The sequence below is a fragment of the Anolis carolinensis genome, chromosome 3 (assembly GCF_035594765.1).
Source record: "Anolis carolinensis isolate JA03-04 chromosome 3, rAnoCar3.1.pri, whole genome shotgun sequence".
NCBI lineage: Eukaryota > Metazoa > Chordata > Lepidosauria > Squamata > Dactyloidae > Anolis > Anolis carolinensis.
In genome coordinates, this window is record NC_085843.1 from 114,117,241 (window position 1) to 114,137,749 (window position 20,509).

The 20,509-nt window shown below is 42.2% G+C and overlaps 2 protein-coding genes and 1 long non-coding RNA gene across 6 annotated transcripts in view; 2 read left to right on the top strand and 1 right to left on the bottom strand.

The window, feature by feature from the left end:
- The window catches only part of map4k4 (mitogen-activated protein kinase kinase kinase kinase 4), a 208,826-nt gene that overhangs the window by 136,692 nt on the left and 51,625 nt on the right, over positions 1 to 20,509 (top strand). For all 4 annotated transcript variants that reach the window (XM_008116148.3, XM_003224278.4, XM_008116152.3 and 1 more), the window contains exons 6-12: positions 3,277 to 3,367; positions 9,728 to 9,858; positions 11,735 to 11,789; positions 12,608 to 12,686; positions 14,244 to 14,419; positions 17,616 to 17,688; positions 18,938 to 19,148. In XM_008116148.3, the coding sequence (XP_008114355.1) occupies positions 3,277 to 3,367; positions 9,728 to 9,858; positions 11,735 to 11,789; positions 12,608 to 12,686; positions 14,244 to 14,419; positions 17,616 to 17,688; positions 18,938 to 19,148 (816 nt within the window). The remainder of the gene's footprint in view (positions 1 to 3,276; positions 3,368 to 9,727; positions 9,859 to 11,734; positions 11,790 to 12,607; positions 12,687 to 14,243; positions 14,420 to 17,615; positions 17,689 to 18,937; positions 19,149 to 20,509) is intronic.
- Positions 253 to 911, bottom strand: LOC134297542 (uncharacterized). The gene is made up of 2 exons (XR_010004320.1): positions 707 to 911; positions 253 to 288 (listed from the first exon to the last, which is right to left on the bottom strand). It is a non-coding gene; the product is annotated as an uncharacterized LOC134297542 (long non-coding RNA).
- LOC134297541 (uncharacterized) lies at positions 7,786 to 9,010 on the top strand. Its single transcript, XM_062975393.1, has 2 exons — positions 7,786 to 8,776; positions 8,823 to 9,010. The coding sequence occupies exons 1-2, from the start codon at positions 7,786 to 7,788 to the stop codon at positions 9,008 to 9,010; spliced, it is 1,179 nt and encodes a 392-aa protein (XP_062831463.1).

Here is a 20,509-nt window from a genome sequence, read left to right on the forward strand (position 1 = left end):
AGTTCAAAAGAATAACTAATTGGCAGCAGATGCCTCTCTGCTGCCAGCACTATGTTTTGAGTAACTTAGAAGTCACTCCTCCACACAGCAGGCAAATTCCCAATACAAACACAACAGCCGAGGATTGAAGCAGTAGCGTAGTCCCAGTTCTTTCCGAAGGTCGATAGGCAGAAGCAGACGTTTGTAGTTCACCAAGTCCAGGTAGGAGAATCCGAGCCCGTAGTCAGTTCAGTCCGTAAATCCAGAGTAGCAGATGGCGTCCGTCAAGAAGACGACGGAAGGTCAAAGCTATTGAGATTAAGCAGAGGTTGCACAAACAAAAGCCCACACAATTCCTCCCGCCGTCTGAACCCAAATTCCAAAACAACTTACGTAATCAGCACACGAAACACACCCGTCTTCAGGAAAACGTCCCACACAGATCCCAAGCGTTTGTCCAGATTACCTTGCCCAACGCAATTTGCTATTGCTCCCAAACCCCATTTTATGCCAGTTACAAGTCCTCATCACTATCAGCTGTTCTCCTTAACCCGGGCGTTTCCTCATCACTTTCCTCATCAGAACTGGAACACCTCTGACTACGCCCCACAGCATCCCCAGCTGTGGATCCCGTCCCATCCCTCCAGCTTGTCCATGGGTCTAGTCCTGAAGGTCCCCAATCATCTTCCATCCCATCATTGCCAGTGGCACCCAATTCCTCCCTTACCCGAGTCCAATCCATCTCATCCTCTTCCGAGCTAACCAGCTCTTCCTCCATTCTCTCCGTAAACCCCTCAAAAGACTCTTCGTCAGATGGTTCTGCAAAGATATCTCGCAGCCTCTTTCTTTCTCGCTCCTCGAGAGTATCTGACTCTCGAGGAGTCTTACGCCCACGTCTGCCAGTAGCAGAGCCATGAGGCTCAATCATAACAATATAATAATATTAATTATATGTTATATATTACATATAATATTACAGTATAGTGGTATAGTTCAATATAGTAATATATAATGCTAATATTGTGCTATGCTAATAATATATTGTATGTACATACAGCTTCTGAGTCCCCTTCGGGGTGAGAAGGGCGGGATATAAATGTAGTAAATAAATGTGGTAAATGAACAAATAAATAATTTTAGACTTAGGCTCAGTCAAAGTCTGACATGACTTGAAGGCACACAACAACAACAACAATCCTAATTAACCTGACTATCTCATTGGCCAGAAGCAGGCCCACACTTCCCATTGAAATCCTGATAGGTTTATGTTGGTTACAATTGTTTTAATTTTTTAAATATTGTATTGTTCTTTCATTGTTGTTGCTGTTTTGCACTACAAATAAGACATGTGCAGTGTGCATAGGAATTTGTTTGTATTTTTTCCCCAAATGATAATTCGGCCCCTCCGCAGTCTGAAGGATTGTGGACCGGCCCTCTGCTTTAAAAGTTTGAGGACCCCTGATATACCGTATATACTCAAGGATAAGACAACCCAAATATAAGCCGAGGCACCCAATTTTACCACCAAAAATTGGGAAAACTTACTGACTCTAGTATAAGACAAGAGTGGTAAATTTCAGAAATAAAAATAGATCCCAATAAAATTACATTAATTCAGGTATCAGTAGGTTAGATGTTTTTGAATATTTACATAAAACTAATTTAAGATAAGACTGTCCAACTCTGATTATTCTAACTGTCTTCAATGTAAATGTGCTTACATATCCTTCCAATAATAATAAATGGAATTAAATATTAAATGCAATAATAATAATAATAGAGTAAAATAATAAATGTAATAGCTACTATAATAATAGAGTAAAATAATAAATATAATAAAAATAGATTAAAACAATAAATGTAATAGTAACTAATTGTAGAGTAAAATAATACATGTAATAATTATACTAGAGTAAAATAATAAATGTAATAATAACAATAATAGGGAAAAATAATAAATGTACCGTATATACACGAGTATAAGCCGACCTAAATATAAGCCACCAGGACCCTCACTTGAGTATAAGCCGAGGGGGGGGCTTTTTCAGCCCTAAAGAAGGGCTGAAAAACTTGGCTTATACTTGAGTATATACGGTACCTGAAATGTAAAGAAAAATGAAACATGCTGAGCCTAAGCTTTTTTTGCCGTTTGCCTGGAGGCAGTGACATTTGTCACAGGAGACCAAGGAAATCACTCTTTTCAGGTCTGGATCATTTCTTTGTAGAGTTTCAAAGACATGACTTCATATGTCTTTATAATTTGTCAACATCAAAATGTATATGCTATTTAGTAGATGTCCCATTGGAACTTAACATTATCTCTTGGACTAGTTTTGCATGTTACTTAATGCTGGGGGAAAGGAAGTTTGCATGATTCATGCTTCCTGTTCGCTGTGCTCTTGAGAACTTACTGACCTCTTCTCCCACCCTTCCCACCCCATCCCCCAGTTCTACCTCTGACAAAGTAGGAAGCCAGTGTTGCCAATATGTATACTTCTGTAAGGCTAAACAATTGTGTAAAACCCTATAGATCATATAGAACTGCGTAGAACAGGAAGTATGAACCAGTTAGATTTCCTGTTCTCTTCCTCAAGCCTAAACATTTGGTAATATTTAGAGTCATTTTTTATTCATATGTATGATTATCTACAGAACTGTACAAGCCATAAGGAAGAAATTTACCAATGATTCAGGCAGATGATTCACTTTTACTGTTATTTAAGTTAGCATCCTCTTTCAAGTAACAACATGCTGTACCATATATTTTTTTAAAAATATAGTCCTCATTGGTCCTTATGGCATTTTCTTCCTAATAATTATCTTTTCTACATAAAGATTGCTTTGTATTTTAGCCTTTTTAATACAAGGGAGTATTGTGTATTGCTCCTAGTGAAAGGATACATCTTTGCTCCTTCTATCTTCAGTATTTAAGGGCACTTTATAGTATAACATTCTGTGGTTTAATTAGTTTTACTATGCTGTAATCCCTGCAAGTTTAGCTAAGATCTTATCTATTCTACAAATTCCATCAATATTGACACGGGCACGTGAAGTGCACCTGTTGTTTTTATCCAGTGTGGAATGCATGCAAAATTGCCAGAAATTTTACTTATGCTTTACTAACTGTGTGGGCAATGGTTTATTAACCATCTGAAGCTACCATGTTCAAGTACATTGAGCAAAAAAGACTGCCAAGGCCGATTGGAATACAATAGGGACTTGTAATGTAGTTGAACTGAATTGCAGTTGAGAGAGCAAAATCCTATATTACGTCTTTTTCTCATAAAAAAAATACAGGGATTGGCACATCTCCATGCCCATCATGTGATTCATCGAGATATCAAAGGACAGAATGTGTTGTTAACAGAAAACGCAGAGGTGAAACTTGGTAAGTTAGTTATCCTGTTTTTCCTTTCTTTTAACATGTTCCTTGATGCCCACTATTCTACCATATAATAGAAATTAATGTTACATCACAGCCTGGTTACAGAAGAGAGTATTAGCTGACTAATACACAGATGCCACTATGAACAGTGTACTTGCAGTCCTTACTTATTATGGGTGTTACATTTGAATGAAAACTGCATGCTTGAAAATGAGTAAGACGTATTGGAAAGCTCTAGACAATATTGTAATGATCAGCTGAGCACAACTTCAGTGGAGAGCAAAGGCTCCATCTGTTTTTCTTTGCATTTTAATTCATGACTTGCCTTGTATAAATTTACTTTTTTCTTCGTGTACTCTGTGAATGCACACTAATGGAGAAGCCTGCGCCTGCGCAGGCTCCAACGGATACTCTTCGAAGCTAAAATTTGAAATTTGGCGGTAACCCCGCCCCTCTCCCCAGAGGGTATAAAGGGCGCCCGCCGCGCACGTTCTCCGGTTCCTTTTTTTCCGCCGCAAAGCTCACTTCGGACTCTTCGTTCTTATGTCGACCACGCGTTTTAATCGGTGCACTCAGTGCGCCGCTAAGATTCCAGATTCCGACGGTCACGCTAAGTGCCTTTTCTGCCTCGGCGAAAGTCACGTCGTCGGTACCTGCCGCTTTTGCCTGGCCTTTACAGTTCAGGCCCGAAGAAATAGGGCTGCGAGACTCCGCGCAGCTCTCTACGAAAAAACTCTTGCTCCTGAGGCTTCTACTTCCACCTCGGCCTCGATGGCATCCAGGCCTGCTCCGTCGGTATCATCCAAAACCTCGAAAACTTCGAGACCAAAACCGGCCAAACCGCCCTGCACGGTGACTACCGCCACGGTTTCCACCCGGTCGGGCAAAATGGGCCCTTCATCGACTTCGAGTTCGGTGACTTCGGCCATTTCCACTCGATCCCGCCTGGCTTCGCCGCCATCTTCTTCCGCCATGAAGATTGCCTTTAAGGGGGCCCAGGAGGAATCCAGACGAGCCCAGTCTGACTCGGCAGCTGTGTGCCCGATCCCTCCGACACCGGGAAAATAGCTGAGGGTTGCGTCGAAGCAACCTCCGGCAAAGAAACGAATGATCCAGAGGTCGTCCTCCTCAGCTTCTTCGAAGAAGGACGTCCCCTCCTCTGTGGCCTCCTCCAGGAGATCCTCTCCTATCCAACCAGCACAACGCCTCTGCTCCTCTTCCTCTCCTCATGGTCAGTCCTCGGATGCGGACGCTCAAGCCTCTCCCGACCGGTCGGTCAGGACAGTTATTAAGGCTCCCCAGCCAGCGCCATCACGCCTTCCGGCTCGACAAGAGCTTTTTCTCAAACACCCGAGAGGGGTAGACAAATGACGCGCTTAGCCCGTGCCGCCCAGGCTTCCGCGTCCAAGGGCGTTCGTCCACAGCCGGCTCCCGCTGCTCTTGAGGTGATACCTCATCAGGACTCTGCGCTTGTTTCTCCTCCCCGGTCCCCTCAAGGGCCCGAGGAGGATGACCCCGATATCGAACACCCCGAGTCGATCCTCTCCGCCTCCGTTGTCTCTCTCGGTCTCGACCTCTCCCCGCCTCACGACGCCTACGAGGTCGACCCACCTTCCCCGACGGATAATATCCGGGCTTTCTCCGACCAGATGGTCAGAATGGCAGACGCTCTGGGGATGGAAATTAAGCAAACCTCAAAAGCTGTTACCGACCCCGTTTTCAAGAGGGTCCAAGCTCAAGCCCCGCCAGCCACCTTGCTGCCTTTTCTTCCATACCTCCTGGACGTAATCCAGGCATCTTGGAAGACTCCATCTTCGATACCTCCAACCTCTAAGAAAATAGAGGCCTGGTACCGAACCGATGATGAAGCCCTGGAATGGCTCAAGCATCACCCTGATCCAAACTCCATGGTGGTAAAGCCTCCCAATCGTCGGGTTGACAGTCCAACTCCCCTGGGAAGGTAAACGATTCGATGCGGTAGGCCGCAAGCTGTACTCTGGCGCTCTCCTCCTTTGCCGCATGGCGAACTACGGGGCCTGCATGGGCGCTTATCAACAGATCCTCTGGGAAAAAGTCCAACCTTTCTTCGCCAAACTTTCTGACGAAGACCGGTCAGTCCTTTCGACCCTCCAACAGGAGGCGGACTCCCTCGCACACCACCAAATTCAAATGGCTAAGCACACTGGCGATACCGCCGGAAAGATGATTGCCCACGCAGTTGCGATCAGACGGCATGCATGGCTGCGGTCCTCAGGACTCTCTTCTTCCTCTCGACAAGTGATCGAAGACCTTCCTTTCGACACTCAAGGCCTTTTCAACTCTGGTACTGATGACAAACTGAAGTCCAATCATGACTTCAAGATCTTCGCAACAAAGTGCGGGACCGATCAACCTCAGGCTCAGCGGACCCGATGGTTCCCGCAACGGTACCGTCGCTACCCTCAGCCTTTTCGTCACCAACCGTTTCGATGCTCGTCGAGCTCGAGTCACCACAGTCATCAGCAACAACCTCGCCGCCAGCACCAGGTCCCGAAAGGTCGAGGCAAAGGTGCCGCAGCTATGCCACAACCCCAACGACGGGCCTGACGCCCACTCTCTCGGGGACATTTCTACCTTCACTACTACTGCCACTGCCATGCCTTTCCTAGGCTCCGACCAGAACCTTCCTCTCTGCTCTTTCCTCGATCGCCTAGCTCCTTTCTACCGCGAATGGGAGTCTTATCACCTCAGATGCCTGGGTTCTTCGCATTGTCAGAGACGGCTATGCCTTGGAATTCGAAACTTTGCCCCCCACGGGTCACATCCTTCACACTGACCCTTCACCGGAAATATGCTCCGAGGTCGACTCCCTTCTGGCGAAGGGCGCAATCCAGCCTTCTCCTTCCGAGCAGGACACTCGAGGTTTCTTCTCGAGATACTTTATGGTTCCCAAAAGGGGCGGAGGTCTTCGGCCCATCCTCGACCTGCGGGCCTTAAACCTCTTCATTCTGCCTTCAAAATTTTGAATGGTCTCTGTGGCCTCCATTCTCCCGATGCTCCGACACGGAGACTGCTTTGCCTCTATAGACTTACGCGATGCGTATTTCCACGTCTCGGTACGTCAATCTCACAGGCGCTTCCTCTCCTTCAAGCTCCTGGGACAGTCTTACCAGTTCACAGTTCTCCCTTTCGGCCTCGTCACGGCCCCAAGGGTCTTTACGAAGGTGGTCGCCGTGGTGGCAGCACACCTAAGAAAACAGGGCATAATGGTCTTTCCTTATTTGGACGATTGGATGATTGTCGCGTCCGACCCCTCATCCTTTCAAAACCACGTCTCTCAAGCTCTTTCTCTTCTACAACGGCTGGGCCTTCAGTTGAATGTCGCAAAGTCCCAACTCCTCCCGGCCACAGAAATCCGCTTCATCGGAGCTCTCTTCAACTCCATCGCGGAAACCGCCTCCCTACCGAAGGACAGGTTCCTAGCCCTTCAACAACACCTTTCTCTCCTCCTCCGCAACCGCAGGATCCGAGCCCATTCTGTCCAGGTCCTTCTGGGTCACATGGCCTCCACGGTCATGGTTACTCCTTTCGCCAGACTACGTCTCAGACCTCTTCAAAGATGGTTTATAGACTCTTTCAAACCCCATCGGCATCCGAGCTCAATGTTTCTCACGGTACCGAACCAGGTTCGCCTCTCCCTTCGTTGGTGGCAGGACCCAGCGAACGTTTGTGTGGGACTTCCCTTCCATCCCTCCCTTCCATCAGTCACCATCACGACCGACGCCTCCAATTTTGCGTGGGGAGCCCACATGTCAAGCCTCACTGTCAGGGACCTTTGGTCCATCCAGGAGAAGTCTCACCACATAAACTTTCTAGAACTGTTATCAATCTTCAAAGCCCTCCGGGCGTTTGCTCACTTTCTTCCCCACAAGACTGTTCTGATCCAAACGGGCAATGCAGTAGCTATGTACTACATCAACAAACCAGGGGGTACGGGCTTGAGGAAACTGATGGCTCTCTCGATGGACATTTGGCTATGGTGCATAGCGAGACACATAACCCTGTCGGCGGTTCACCTTCCGGGGGCTCAAAACACGCTAGCAGACTCTCTAAGCAGAATAACGACCTCCCCCCACGAGTGGCGTCTCGATCCCGAAATCCTGAAATCCGTCTTCGACGATTGGGGCTGGCCAGCTCTGGACCTTTTTGCCTCCCCCTCGAACGCTCAACTTCCTCGCTTCGGAGCGAGACTACCTCCAAACTAGACTCCGGGCTGTCTCGGAGACGCGTTTCTCCTCGACTGGACTCTCGAGCCCGTCTATCTTTTTCCTCCCTTCCCTCTCATCTCGAGGGTAATAGAGAGACTCTATCTAACGCCGACATCGGCCATCCTGATCGCCCCTGCATGGCCACGCCAGCCGTGGTACCCAACTCTACTCCGGATGTGTGCGGTTCGTCCCCGCACTCTCCCAACTCTCCCTCATCTACTATCTTCACAGAGACGTCCCGTCCCTACACCTGACTGCCTGGAAGATACTTCCTTAAATTCTCTCCACCCAGACCTGCAGGCGATCCTTCGTGCCGCCCATAAGCCGGCCACGTCAAAGGCCTATGCTTACAAGCTTGCAAAATTCCAAACCTTCCTTCGGGACCGACGCGTCGATCCCTCCTCTGCTTCGATCCCGCTGGTCCTGGACTTCCTACTTTCTCTTGCGGATCGTCAACTCTCTCTGGCCTCGATAAAATCCTATCTCGCTGCTCTCTCCTGGCATTTCCAACGTCAGGGACAACCCTCTCTCTTTTCTAACAACCTCATTAAGACCTTTCTTCGAGGTTACAACAACCTGCACCCTCAAGTTCAACCTCCGACTCCCGGATGGAGCCTCGAACTCGTCCTTTCTCAACTAGCTTCAGCTCCCTTTGAACCTATGGCCTCCGCTGACCTTCACCTTCTCTCTTGGAAGACTGCCTTCCTAATCGCTATCACCTCTGCGCGCAGGCCTTCGGAACTGGCTGCTCTTCGGGTGGACGAACCCTACCTCCGTTTCCACCACGACAGGGCTGTTCTTCGCCCGGACATCACCTTCCTACCTAAGGTGGTCTCTGCTTTTCACCTTAACCAGAACATAATACTCCCTGCTTTCTTTCCTAATCCTTCTTCTTCTTTGGAGCGGAGACTTCATCTCCTGGATGTCAGGAGAGCCCTCCTTTTCTACAAGGACAGGACTAAGGACATACGTAAGTCACCTAGACTGTTTGTGGCTTATGCTACCCATAAGCTGGGTGAACCACTTTCTTCTCAAAGACTCTCACACTGGATTGCTCAGACTATCGAACTCGCTTACCAGCTGGCTAAACGCCAACCCCCCTCTTCGATCCGCCCTAGATCAACGAGGGGCCTTTCCACTTCTACTGCCTTCCTGAGGGGTGTCCCTCTCGACTCCATCTGTCGAGCAGCTATCTGGTCCACTCCATCCACCTTTGTTTCACACTACAGGATGGACTCAAAGAACCTCAGGGACTCGGCCTTTGCCAGGTCTATCCTTTCCTCCTGCCTTTCCTAACGTTACTTGCCTTACTCAAAACCAGTTTTTTTGCTGTCCTTTCTTACAAGTTCACCGCTGTCATTCAGCCTTTATTTACACGATATGTTCATGGGTTCATTAACGTAGTGCTTGTGTACTATACTTACCCACTGCACTGAAATGTATTTCATGAATACCTCTACCTCTGTTTCAAGGAATCAGTCTATACTTACCTCTGTAATTCTTACAGACTATCGCTCACATACAATGTTGTGATTGTGTTCTGGATCCTATTAACAAGGATCGGTTTTTTTGCACTATATGCTGTTGCACCGTTTTCTTTGACTATTGCACTTGTTTTGCACCTTGTGCTCAATAAATGTGTTGTTTGGACACTAAACTTGTTATCGGGTTTGCTATCCCACCTACCTACACCTCAGCTTGCTAGTCTCCATTAGTGTGCATTCACAGAGTACACGAAGAAAAAGGACAGGTTGCTTACCTGTAATCGTGTTTCTTCGAGTGTACTCTGTGAATTCACACAATCCCGCCCTTCCTTCCCCACATGCAAACCTCTCCCTTTCTCGCTGCCTTTGCGGCGTAGGAACTGGAGAGCGAGCGCGGAGGGCGCCCTTTATACCCTCTGGGGAGAGGGGCGGGGTTACCGCCAAATTTCAAACTTTAGCTTGGAAGAGTATCCGTTGGAGCCTGCGCAGGCTTCTCCATTAGTGTGAATTCACAGAGTACACTCGAAGAAACACAGTTACAGGTAAGCAACCTGTCCATATGTAGTCAGTAAACTTGTAGAACTGATTTCAGGATTTTTTTTTCTTTTTCCCTCTGTTCTTAATGAATGTAGTGGATTTTGGTGTTAGTGCTCAGCTGGACAGGACAGTTGGTAGAAGAAATACATTTATTGGAACGCCTTACTGGATGGCTCCAGAAGTTATTGCCTGTGATGAAAACCCAGACGCTACGTATGACTATAGGGTAAGAGAAGTTTTATCATACTAATCAAGATGTGTGATATTTCTCTAGTTCATGCATTAAATACATAAAATATTTATTTGTGCTCTGAAACGAAGGCATTGTTTTCTTTTCTTCATTCTTTCTAAGCAAATAGTCTCTTTCAGTTCACAAATGAAAGTGGCAAGAAGGTATAGTATAACATGAAACATTAGAGTGCATGTTATTAAACATGAGTGAGCTACTTATGGCTCCCCATATATTGCTGGACTGCAACTTCAATCCCTCACTATTAGTTGTACTGGCCTGCATTGATGAAAGTTGCAGTCCAACCATATCTGGACAACTACATGGTCTTGGTCTCTGATCTGTATACAACTTTCATACAATTCTTTCATGTCAGTAGAAGCTGAAAAATCTCTTTTTCCAGTCCAGGGATTAGCAGAATCCCTAGACTGGAAAACATAAACAATGTAGCTGTTGATGTTAGTGGTGGGAAGTGACCAGGAGGCCCCTCTAGCAGTTTCTTAGCAGTATCATGAGTATCCTTTTGTGGTGCCGTAGTGTTCAGAGCAATCCCTATTGGGAAACCCTGTTTTAGACAGATTGCTGCCTTTAGTTTATGGAAGACTCAGTTTCATTATTGGAATATGACTGCAGGATTTTTAAAATCCTGTTGCTCAATTGCAGTAGACAACTTTATGTGTACAGTAAAATGCCTATAGCCACAGTACCCTTACTCACAATTTCATTTACCCATGCTTGGTGAAAAATGTTATCTGTATAAATTTGCTGAGCTCCTCATGTGATTCTATGGTATGCTTCCCATGGAAGTTACCATAGAGTTGCTCTGGAAGACCCAGAGGAATTTCTGGATCTTCCAGGACAACTCTGTGGTATACTGGAACCAGAAGTCAATTTAATGTTGTTTGGTCATGTCTGCTGTTTCAGATAATCAGGTATCCACAGTTTGACCAGGAAAAGTAACCCCTGCAGATTTGGAGGTCTTACAGTATGCAGTTGTGGTAAAACTGCTGCACAGATGGCTATTTTGTATTTTTGGAGTGTCAATGCATTGTTATCAAATGCATCTTTTATGGTATCCACTAGAAATGGTCATGTCCTCTCTAACTCTGGCCAGAACTATTCATTGTTCCTCTTGGGAACAACAGGAGTACCGGATGATTCAAATCTGGTTAACATCCAAAAAATACCACTTCCTTTTATGGATCTCGTTATTCAGCAATGTTGTTGGAATTTGGGGAGGGCTGGAGTTTGGTACAACTGGACTAACAGTGAACAGCATTGACTCTATATCCTTATGTCCTATATTCCCAAATTTGCTCTTATGTGTACTTTGGAATATAACATTGCCAAGGGGTTATGATTCTTCAACCACTCCTCTTTCAAGTATCTATTTCAGTCTTACCCTCAAGTCATCTTTATTTGTCTCACTCCCATTATGTGTTGACATCAGAGCAATCCGTATTGATGTAGTGTAGAGCCAGTATAATGGTTTGATAATTAGATAAAGAGGCTAGAAAACTAGGGTTCAGATTCCCACTCAACTATAGAAATCCACTGGGTGATCTTCTGCAAGTCACATTCTCTCATCCTCAGAAGAAAGCAATGCCAGAAAAACACTGAATAAAACTTGCCAAGGAAACTCTGTTATAAGGATACGGAGATTGTACAATCTTAGAAGAAAGATTTTAAAAAAACTTTTTGGAAGTGTGAATTAAAATACATGAACACAGCAAGTTCTACAGAAATTAAGCCTTTTAAAAAGGCTAACTTTATCCAGTGTTTGCATTCCACATGTAGTACACCAACTAGTGTCATTAACTAAGAAGAAAAAAAATGGTTGATATGTTTGCTAACAAGTGTACTCTCTTTTTAGAGTGACCTTTGGTCGTGTGGCATTACAGCCATAGAGATGGCAGAAGGTGCTCCCCGTAAGTAATATCTCTTCATTTTCTATTGGTCTGATTTTGGTTTGAAAACTGTATTTTGGTTTAATCTATGTAAACTTACACTTGAGATTTTCAGGAGAAGGATGAATTTCTTTACTCTTACATTTCTACCTGTCTCTTAAAAAACCCCTATCCATTCTGGCAGCAGAAATAGGAAATTCTATCATAGTAGTACTTTTTATTAGATAACTGTGCCAAAGTAGTGTTGTGCTTGAGTAATAAAAAATAGAGTAATCTTATACTTCAGTGCTTTTGAAGCCATGTAAACTTTCTTACAAGGGGGGCATTTAATCTTGGAACTTAAAAGTGCTATAACCTTGTTAGTGCTTTTTGCATGTAAAATGTAAATTACCATCTGTAAGTGACAAACTCACTAAGAAAATGGGTCTTAATTTTGTTCCTTATTTCCATTTTCTATAAATTATGTAAAATGGCAACTTCCATTCTCGGGCTTGAAGTATTTTATGATAAAAATAGTAGCTCAAAGCTTAGTGTGTCTCTGTGCACACATTTATGTAAACATGGATTCAGTTCTCTCTAGGAATTCTAGTTGTATTGTTAAGTTCTTTGTAGTTTCTCCTACCTAAATCCAGTTGTGTACACTAACTAAAATAAGAGATAGAGTAAGTACAATTGATTGTTGAATGTTGAGTCAACAGTTACCATATTTCACCATGTCATAGTAGCTACTGCATAATAGTAGCCATTGACAGCCATTTGGAGTTGTATACTACTTGCAAGTATTTTCAAAAGAGATAAAACACAATATCAACTACATAATCCTTTCTTTTTGTTTTTAGCTCTCTGTGATATGCATCCAATGAGAGCCTTGTTTCTTATTCCCAGAAATCCACCTCCACGCCTAAAATCTAAGAAATGGTACGTGAGTGTTTCTAATTTTCCATCTAAATATGGAATATTTTTCTTGTAACATTGTCTCTTTTGTAGAACATTTCCACAGACCTGAAAAAATAAATTTCAGCTCGCTGAAACCAATTTTATGTATTTCTGAATCAATCAAAAAAGACATACATGTACATAATTTATTAATTATAGGTAAAACCTTGAACAAAAAAGCATTGTCTTTTGACACAACAGTCTTTTACTAAACTGAAAAATTGTTCTGCCACTGTCAATGAAAATGTCAGTTTGCTTCACATATAATTCTTAATTTTTAATATGAAATATAATGAGAAAATGCAGCAAGTGTCACTGGCTCCTCACTTTTAGGCAGAAGGTATTCCCAAAAATTCATGAAGCGCTCCACTGTAATAACTATAAATTGCCTTCTCATCAACTGAGAATGGGTTTTTTTAAAATCACAGTTGCTTTTATGCATAATTTTTACTGTACCGAGTTTAGAACAGAAACATAATACTTTGTGAAAAATTTCATTACTGAAACAAACAATAATTTGTTGATTCTAATTCTGCACATGTGAAATGAAACAACCAGGTCAGGTCTTGCATATGTAAAAAACAAACAAAAAACCCCACCTTTTCTGAACCTCTTTAGAGATTACTTGAAAGCTTCTTCCACAGTGCATCCAAGGATGACCTTTTTTCCCCTTGACCAGCCTGCAATTTTTATAAGATTTCTATTTTTATTTATAGATCTATGCTTTTTATCATGCTGAGTGGAGCCATTGAGGGAGACTAATCTGTTGTCGAAGGCTTTCATGGCCGGGATCACAGAGTTGTTGTATGTTTTCCGGGTTGTATGGCCATAATCTAGAAGTATTCTCTCCTGACGTTTTGCCCACATCTATGGCAGGCATCCTTAGAGATTGTGAGGTATGTAGAAACTAAGCAAGGAAGGTTTATATATATATCTGTGGAAAGTCCAGGGTGAGAGAAGAACTCTTTGTCAGTTGGAGGCCAGTGTGAATGTTGCAGTTAATCACTGTGATTAGCATTGAACAGCTTCATCTCCTGGCTTCTTCCTGCCTGGGGGCATCCTTTGTTTAGAGTCGTTAGCTGCCCCTGGTTCCCATGTCTGGAACTCCTCTGTTTTCAGAGTGTTGCTTCTTATTTACTGTTCTGATTTTTGAGTTTTTTAATATTGGTAGCCTGGCCTCCACACTGGCCTCCAACTGACAAAGAGTTCTTCTCTCACCCTGGACTTTCCACAGATATATATAAATCTTCCTTGCTTAGTTTCTCCATACCTCACAACCTCTGAGGATGCCTGCCATAGATGTGGGCGAAACGTCAGGAGAGAATACTTCTAGAACATGGCCATACAGCCTGGAAAACATACAACAACCCTGGAGACTAATCTGTTTCTGTCTTTTATCCCTATAAATAAAAATGTAATATTCTATAACTCATGCAGTAATGGCTGTTTCACAGAGTTTATACTTGCCAGCAAGCCATAAGAAATAGACTCTTACATTGCCAAATAACTGTAAATGTGTTCAATTTATTTTTTGCTTAGGTCAAAAAAGTTCTTTAGTTTTATAGAGGGCTGTTTAGTGAAGAACTATATGCAACGGCCTCCTACAGAGCAACTTTTAAAGCATCCGTTCATACGTGATCAGCCAAATGAAAGGCAAGTCCGGATCCAACTTAAAGATCATATAGACAGAACTAGGAAGAAGAGAGGAGAGAAGGGTATGTAATCATTTTGAAGCTACAACCAAATTTGTATGCCTGTAGTATGTTGTTTCTAGTGCACCTGCATTAAGAAAGGGGAAATATGTGTCTCCTAGGAGCATTTTCCTCGCTACCAATTCCCCTAGGGTCCAAAATGTTTTTAAAAATATTTGTGGCAAATTCCCCCAAGCATCTTTGAGGTCACTGTTTCTTAAGCCACGGGCCCCAACCTCAAATGTGGTCCCCTTCCCTCAGTATTGGGGCCACAAAAAATTGGCAATAGTAAAAGATTTCCTAATGCCTTCCATTGCATGAACATGTTGTACAGTGTTTACAGTGGACTCTGCAGAAAATGCTTCAGCTGTACTTCATAAAAAGGAAAATCAGCCTTCTTAGCAAGCCTTGCTAATATTGATTTATCATCAGTAAATATTTGAATTTCATACCTATTTTAAATAGATAAAGGTAAAGGTTTCCCCTTGACATTAAGTCTAGTTGAGTCCGACACGGGGGTGGTGGTGCTCATCTCCATTTCTAAGCCGAAGAGTCAGCATTGTCCATAGACACCTCCTAGGTCATGTGGCCAACATGACTGCATGGAGTGCCGTTATATTTTATAACCCTGGAGTCATATAAAAATTTCTTGGGCAGAAAGGCATCATGAGTTGAAAAGTTGAAAAGGTCCTCTTCTATGTAATGTGGGGGATAACTGTGATACATTTCCCAGGCCATGTTAGATGTAGGAGAACTCTTTTTCTAACCCAAATGTGGACCCAAAGTTGACTTTTGTGTCTTATTGGGGAAAAAGTCCTAAAATGGTTCAGAGAGAGCCAGAAATGTAACAAATACCCCTCCCCCAGATGTTTGTTGACAAACAGCCCACCTCAAAATATGTGTAGCCCTCTCAAGGCCCCCGGGGGGGGGGGGGGGGGAGTGTATCCATCTAATCTGCAGTGGTTTCCCACTTCTGATTTATGTACATGGGATTGTACATTAATTAATGTTAGAGAGAGCCTGGGATTTGTAATACAAGATGCATGTGAGTGGAGGATGGAGATTCAGTTTGATAGCATCAAATGTTTAGAGTTAACTGGCTTTGCATGTAATTACAGTTTAGTGATTTTATTGTGATGCAAATGATGCTGCAACTCAGTAAGCCTTGTCCTTTGTTTGAGGATAGTAATAGGAAGTAACCTTTCTGTTATCATTCGTTGTCTGGCAGACAAGCTTAGACCTCTCCTTTGGGTTGCAGATAATACTGAGGTCCTTGTATTCAGAAATCTCACTTGTATATGATTTTATTTTGTGCTATATCCTTTAAGGGAATTTTAATGTAATGGTCTCATGACACTCCTCCCCCCATTTATTTATTCCTCTAATTTAAAAGAGGAATTGTAACTTAGTAGTACTAATTTGTAAAATTTCAATAACTTAGAAGAATTTTGACCATGATTGAAAGAGTGCATGTCCCCAACAATCTCTGAGTGTTTTTCCATAGCAGCAGTGATGCCACCCTTCACTGTTCCTCATTCCTCATAGCAAACAACTCTTGAAATGAAGTGCACAGAAATATTTATGATATTGCAAGATAGCCTGTCAAAATTATGCTATGTACCTAAAGAAAATTTGGGATCTCTAATCTCTCCCAAACATTAATAAGCCATTTAGAGAGGAGTTTGGCAGAGCAAGATAATTATAGCGTTGTTCATGTACTTTTTAATTGGATTATGGTTATGATACATTTGTTTAGACCAAGTAGTATTGGATATTCTCTGCAACAATTATATTATTCTTTTAGGAAAAGAAAATCACAGTTAATGATGACTCTCTCAGTGTAACAGTTAGTGAGAGCTTCTAAATCTATTGAAACGAAAATTAATTGAGAAGAGTTTAAGTGACCTTTTGATAGCTTCTAAACCAGTGCTAATGAAATTAGGGCAGCCTATAAATAAAGTTATTATTATTGTTGTTATTACAGCTGAGGGAGACATAGTTTTAAAAGGGAATTTTCAGGGACGTTTCCAATAACTATAAGTCCCATATGTCCTGATTCACTACCATATGTCCAGATTTGCAAAGGCCTTTGTGAGGCCCATGTTTAAGAAAATGCTGACAGTTTGTGAAAATATTGTTACAGAGAGGAAGTTACTTTTCAAGGATAAAGGTACATCAGGACAGAACTGGTTAGCTAATACTCCCTAAGTTTCCCAGCCGTTTGGAGCAATGAGCTATGCTTGCAGCCGAAGTAGATAAGCCTGGCCAGTGGATACTATGCCCAGGGTCAGTGCCATTGATTAAGGTATCACATGCTGATTTTTGCCTATTAGAACATAAAAAGCCAATGGAAATACATATAAGTTAAGATGCTTGTGATGTAATCAATTCTAGACTAATGAGATAAATGATCTTTGTACACCAATGAGGACATGCTTGTAACTTTCTGTAACAGTGATAAAAAGCAAATAACTTTGGTGGCGGCAAAACCTTTTGATTGTATTGTATATGCATGTTTCTGTTTTGCTTTGGCCATGCAATAAACAGCTTTTTGTAGTTTGAAGATCCAACTTTCGTAGTGTCCTTCCTTGCCCTCTCCACTAGAAGGGGGCTCCTGCTTTTCGACTTTGGATTAAAGGAGTATCCTTGCCCCTTCACTGCAACAACAACAACAATAAAATAATAATAATATTACAAAATGATACGAAATCCAGCATATATATCCCATTTGCTGTGTCATACTCTGTTTTTGTGTCAATGATAATAATAATAATAATAATAATAATAATAATAATAATAATAATAATAATAAAAACTTTATTTGTATTCCGCCCTATCTCCTCAAGGGGACTCAGGGCGGATTCCAAAATACAACAGCAGACATTCAATGCCTCCATAAGACAAACAAATATTGACATAAAATCCCAGAGAAACCCTGCATATGAAAATAATATTAAAAACCTAACATCAAATATTAAAAACCTAACATCAGTAGATTAAATCTGACATCAATAAATTAAACTGGATGTAGTCAAACAAAATTATACATATAATAGCATGAAATCTAAGCGAACATCCACATTTATTTATAACAGCCAACTAGAGTTCGCAATGTAAAATGTTTCACATAGAATTCCTATGTTCTGTTGAAAAAATGTGGGTTTTTTTTAAAAGAGAGAGAATTTTGTCACAATTATTGTCCTCCATTCGCTTTCACCAGATGAAACAGAATATGAGTATAGTGGAAGTGAAGAGGAGGAGGAGGAAGTGCCTGAACAAGAAGGAGAGCCAAGGTATGGAAATCCTGGTGATACAGCAATATGAAATACAGACAAAGTTTAAAGTCTGCAGAAATCTAGATTGGATCCTTGCTCTTAAGGCATAGAATACTCTTCACACTGTTGGTTCATACATAGAAGTGAGAATGAGCATTTCTTAGACTTGCAGGATTTACTTTTTAATTTATCTGCCATCTTCCGCTTGGTGGAAAATTCCACATGCTTAAAAATTTTAAAAGTTCAAGATTTTTCTTTGAGCAGAGAACTTAATGGGGTTTCCACTCAAAACCTAGTTTTATTGACCCCCCTGTTGCTCCACTTGTTAAAAATTGGGAGCCAGAAGTCTATGCCACACCAAACTACGTTCTGCCCAACCCTGTATAAAATCAGAAGTCATGTTGTTATGATTTATCTCTTTATTTTCTTTTAGTTTCTGCAGATAGACAGGATATAGTGGGAAATGAGTTGTGATTACCTCTTTTTGATGGGGTGTGTGTGTGTGTGGGGGGGGGGGAGCTTCAGGGTATAGAAACTGGTGAGAGAAAGGGTAGATCACATCTTCTTGTGTGGTGTAACCAACACTTGCCCTCATGAATCTTGTACAAAATAAAACTTGAATGTCCATAGTACACAGTAATGCAACATTCAGCTTGGCTCAGACTGTGATCTGTGGCAGTTTGGGTACACAAAAACTCAGGTTCAAGTTCTAAACTTCTTATAAAGTTTGTTAGTTTTGTGCTGTCCTTATTCTTTCCACAAGAAAGGGAATAAAATGCATTTTAAGCTACTGTAATGTTCCCACATCACCTGACTAGAATAGTAACTTCATTTTCTATGTGAACCCCCCCCCCAAAAAAAAAAACAAAAAACAATCTACATCTTGAGAGAGCAAGCCTAGTGTACTGCAGCGTAAAGGAATGTTGTTTGTGTCCTGTTGTGAATTATGATAAGCACCTCAAAGCATCACTGTGTTTGAAACATTTATTTCCATCATTTCTATCCCGCCCTTCTCACCCGAAGGGACTCATTGAATACTAACTGTGTGTGTCTGCAATTTCTTTGCCGTAGGATTGCAAACAATTTTTGCTTCGGCACTAATAGTAAAAAAATGATTTAATACTTTTTTTGGTGGTTTGACATACCTCCATAATTATACATTGCTTTGGGAAACAAATATGCAAAAAGGAAATTTTCTTCAAATTGTATGTACCTACTTGATTTTGTTTGGGTTTTAATAATTCCCCACCCTCCTACTCTTTCACAGTTCTATTGTTAATGTGCCTGGAGAATCTACTCTCAGACGTGATTTCCTGAGATTACAGCAGGAAAACAAGGAACGTTCTGAGGCTCTTCGGAGACAACAGCTGCTACAGGAACAACAGCTACGAGAGCAAGAAGAGTACAAGCGGCAGCTGCTGGCGGAGAGACAAAAGCGCATTGAACAGCAGAAAGAGCAGAGGAGGAGACTAGAAGAGGTAGAAATGGGCCAAGATTGAAGTCTCTCTTGCGCTAGCACCTCTGTTTTAGTGCCTTTTTTCTAAAAAGCTACAAAATATAAATTCCTGCTTGAATTTAAACATCTTGAGCTTCTGAACATATAAGCTGTCTCTATAGAGACATGTTTCAAAATTGCATTATCTAATCCCAGATATCTTAAAATTGGAGCAATAAACTTCTTAGGGATAGCAAGTGGTGTTAGTTGCCGAAAATTAGTTGCTGAAAATTTCCTATTAGACTGAAGTGTTTCAGTTTGGCATTAACACTTTGTAGCTCTCAGGATAAGGTAACCTAATCTTTCCACCAATAGCACCATTATCAAGGCAACCAAGGTAGCACGTGCAAAGCCCATCAGGCATATAACAAAAAACAAAACAAAAAACAACCAATGTGGGTTCTTCATGTAATTTTCAAATAAATCTAGACTTGGAAAAACTAGTTAATCATTCATATTTCTGTTGTTCATACTGTCCCAGTTATTTCCTTAAATTGTTTGCATTTTCTTATTGTGAGATGCAGTGTTTTTCTATCAAACTAGTGCTTCTTGGGGTTGTGTGTTTTCCGAGCTATATAGCCATGTTCCAGAAGCATTCTCTCCTGACGTTTTGCCCACATCTATGGCAGGCATCCTCAGAGGTTGTGAGGTATATTGGAAAAAACTAAGCAAGGAAGTTTTATATACCTATGGAAGGCCCAGGGTGGAAGAAGGAACTCTTCTCTGTTGGAGGCCAGTGTGAATGTTTTAATCTGGCAAGGCCATTAATGCTAATCAAGGTGATTAATTAAAACTAACATTCTTACTGTAAAAATAATCTGGATAGGCCTACCAGCTGGAAATTAGTCTAAGCCTCTTAGTTAAGGATCAGACCAAAGGTTCACGTAGTCCAGTACACTGTCCACACATTGGATAATCATTTACCAGGGGATACTGGCTATAAAACAATAGTGCAACCGTGGGCCCTCTGTCTTGTGCTTTGACAGATGCACACAGCCATACTTCCTTTGATGCCATGGGTGACAAAAAGCTATCCTGACTAGTCCGCATAGATTCTCCCATCCTCCATGAATTTATCCATTGCAATTTTAAAACCATCCATGTTGGCAGTCATCATTACATCTTGTGATATATTCTCCAGCTTATGCAATATGTGAAGAAGTATTTCCTTTCATGTGTCCTGATTGTCCCACTATTCAGCTTCAGTGGATGGCATGGAATTTTACCACCATGAAAGAAAGGGAAAGGTTTTCCCTGCCAGCTTTCTCTGCACCAGGCATAATTTTATAATCCCTTATCCTGACTCACCTTGCTTGACTCTTTTCTAAATTACATGGCCTCAGA